Raw genomic sequence first — 3,375 nt, forward strand, 5'->3', positions numbered from 1 at the left:
TCTAGTTAACGCAGACGGTGACTGACCTTCTGAGGTTCTTTAGTTCTAGTTAACGCAGACGGTGACTGACCTGCTGAGGTTCTTTAGTTCTAGATAACGCAGACGGTGACTGACCTGCTGAGGTTCTTTAGTTCTAGTTAACGCAGACGGTGACTGACCTGCTGAGGTTCTTTAGTTCTAGTTAACGCAGACGGTGACTGACCTTCTGAGGTTCTTTAGTTCTAGTTAACGCAGACGGTGACTGACCTGCTGATGATCTTATGGTTTAACTGAAGCGGACAGTAATTAACTGACACACTGTGGTTCGTGAAGGTCACATGCAATAAAAAAATCAGACATAATTAAAACACAGTTATCACTTATTCGTGATACACAAAATGCATTGCTGATTGAGACAAAAAAAACAAATAAACAAAATTATAATCGCAAATCAAAAGTGCGATATCAGAATCTGCAAAGTTCTTTATTTCTACTTGCGCGGACAGTGATTGATATGCTGAGCTCCTTACAGTTTTTCCTAAGCAGACGGTGACAAACCTTCAGAGCTTATTACAGATGCTGTTATAGGGACAGTGTCTGATACGCTGAGATCTATCTGACTGGCGCCGACCACTGTCCCTACTTGTCAAGATTGCCTGTATTTGCTTTGCATAATAACGTCTCTTATCCTGGCCAAACACCTATGATCGTTAACAATTCAGATCAATTCTTCCCCGAGGTTGGAAATGCCACCAATGTCAATGTTATTATGTAAGTGAAATACTGTTCACTATCTATAACAAGTTCCAAACAAATCAAGTGTGTTCATGTGTTAACTTTTCAGTTTCATTAACACAATGACCTGAAATACTGTCATCTGTACCATAGTCTATATCTCCTCTACTTTGCATCGACAAACTGATTCCCTTTCGCCGGTATATTTATGTTGGGGCGATTATGTTGACGAAGCGAGTCCGCTGAGGAACGGGTGAGGGTCACCTGAATAGTGTTGTTGATTAGGACTGTAGTGTGTTTGTGGCACGGCTGGCACAGGATCAGTTTTCTCAACTCCTTTCGAAACTTGGTACCGACGAAACAGTAGACGAAGATGTTCACACAACTGTTAAGTACGTTCAGGATGTCGGCCACAACAACGGAAACAAGGTATGCCCCGGAGTACCTGGGATTGGATAGCGTGCGTGTGTCCTTGAGACAGTTGGAGCCGTTGGTGTCCACTAACGTCATGATGGATATGATGCATCTTGGGAAGTTGCAAACCATGTACACGAGCACGACGAGGATGATGAGGAGGGAAAGGTTGCGGTTTGGGTCGACGACGTTTGGAATGCCAACTCTAATTCTTGACGATCGTCTGACATGTAGCGCAAGAAGGGTATTGATAATTGCGAGGAGCAGCCAGGGAAACATGTACCAAACCAGGGGCAAGATGTAGTGCGTGTAGGTACACACATAATGTTCATGAATACCGAAATATGTTGCGGAGGCAATAGTTGTCTGGATATCATGGAACATAATGTGTCTGATTTCATAACTGAGGAAGATGGGAATAGTTATGATAGTAACGATAAGGATGACAGCGACGATGCAGACACTTACCAGCTGAACGGTGCAAGTACGTTTCATGGTGAGCGGGTATTTCACCGCCAAGTAGCGCTCTGTTGAAAGAAGCAGCGTAACAAAACTAGAAACACCAAGAAAGATCCAGAAAAATGGCTCCACGTAAACTTCGATGTAAGGTTCCAAGTAGAACACAGCCTCTGTGTTGACCTTTTCGGTCAATAGAACTTTATAGCTTTTGTACCGAAAGATAGACGTGATAAGGACCAGTGTGTCTGTCAATGCCAGAACTTGTAGGTATACAGCTGTGGTAGAGGTCCTCAAAGCCTTGCGTGTGAGTACACAGAATACAAGCATGTTGCCGCACACTCCGGCAAAACAGATTATGAAAAGAACATAGCCATAACCAATCCGAAACACTCTCGCCTGGAAAAAGGCCTTTGCGAGGTTCATAGCTGTATAGTTTTTGGTGATGAAAATCCCAGTTGAATTGGAATCTGGCCACGTTGTGTTTGATTGCCCACAACACGTGTAGGGCGTGCCATCCGACTGACATGTCAACGTAACGTGGTCCTCTACCCCCTGCATTGTCAGATTAATGAACGCGTTTGTTGCTGACTGCGTTCGTTCCTTACGTATGTAACACAAAGAATGGCCGCGCTAATAGTGTTCCGTAATCAGAAACATATCTGTTCAATCTCTTTTCATACAGATGATTCTGCATGAAACAGAATGTTAAAGTTTACAAAGTGAGGTATTTTGGTGTTGAACTTGTGCTGTTGATTTTTCACCACTCGGTGACACCTGAATCAGTCTTAGTTCTTGACCGATGTCGTAATCACTTATCACCAGTTCCTTGAAGTATACAAACTCCAGATGCCCAGTTGTCAGATATAAACTCTGCAATATAGTCAAACATTCAGTTAATGACAGGGTTCAACATTTCCAGCTGTCTCGAGAGACACCCTTTCTGATAGTGCAAGAAGGCACGTGTCCCTTGAGCCATGACGGAGTGTGACGGATGGAATCAATGCCGTCTCATGACACGTACCAAACATTATAACTCAGCTGGGATGAGGGAGAACCAACACTTTTAGGAACCACTTTTACTAGGACATGCGCGTCACGTTATCTTAATGTTCGATTATGTCTTATAGGATTCTGTGTCGGATAGCAAGTATTGCTCTTGCGGCTTATCATGAATAATGACCACAATGTCAGTTATGATGTCAAGCCATGGTTACCAACCTGAAGAGTTTCTAAGATACGCCAAAAGAAAGAATGGACTAGTAGCCGCACATTGACAAATATAGGCACACAGCCAATATCTGCAGATTAGGCTGACAAGAACAGATGGCTGATTTGCAATATATTGTTGAGTGTGTATTGTACCTGATAGCTTGGTATATGCTCATACCAGTCTAACTAATGGCAATCTGTCATCAAGTGAACTAGGAACAGGAATTAACGATTCCTGTAAAACAAAATTTGATAGATTAAATTATTAGTGACAAATTTCAATTTGGACCCTTGTTATAGGCACAGAGCTGAAACCTGCAGCTAGAACGTGTTGCGAGTTGTTTCTGACATATGTGGGTATTCCTGCACCTGGCCCATGAGTTCAAACATGTACATGACGTTATCCAGCAGAACGATCAACAGGAATTATAACGGTTCTTCGGGCCAGGGGAATATATATCGTTGTATGACTGCACATATAGCAACATACATTAGCATCATAACGGCTCTTCAGCCTGAGGGAATATACATCGTCGTATGATTGCACTTATGTCAGCTTACATTAGTGCCATAGACTAA

The 3,375-nt window shown here is 42.8% G+C and overlaps 1 protein-coding gene across 1 annotated transcript; it reads right to left on the minus strand.

The window, feature by feature from the left end:
- Positions 1-879: 879 nt before the first annotated feature.
- LOC137292136 (FMRFamide receptor-like) lies at positions 880-2,145 on the minus strand. Its single transcript, XM_067823677.1, has one exon. It carries the CDS (start codon positions 2,143-2,145, stop codon positions 880-882), a length of 1,266 nt encoding a protein of 421 aa, XP_067679778.1.
- Between the last annotated feature and the right edge of the window lie 1,230 nt (positions 2,146-3,375).

Source organism: Haliotis asinina, chromosome 7, assembly GCF_037392515.1.
Source record: "Haliotis asinina isolate JCU_RB_2024 chromosome 7, JCU_Hal_asi_v2, whole genome shotgun sequence".
Classification (NCBI taxonomy): domain Eukaryota; kingdom Metazoa; phylum Mollusca; class Gastropoda; order Lepetellida; family Haliotidae; genus Haliotis; species Haliotis asinina.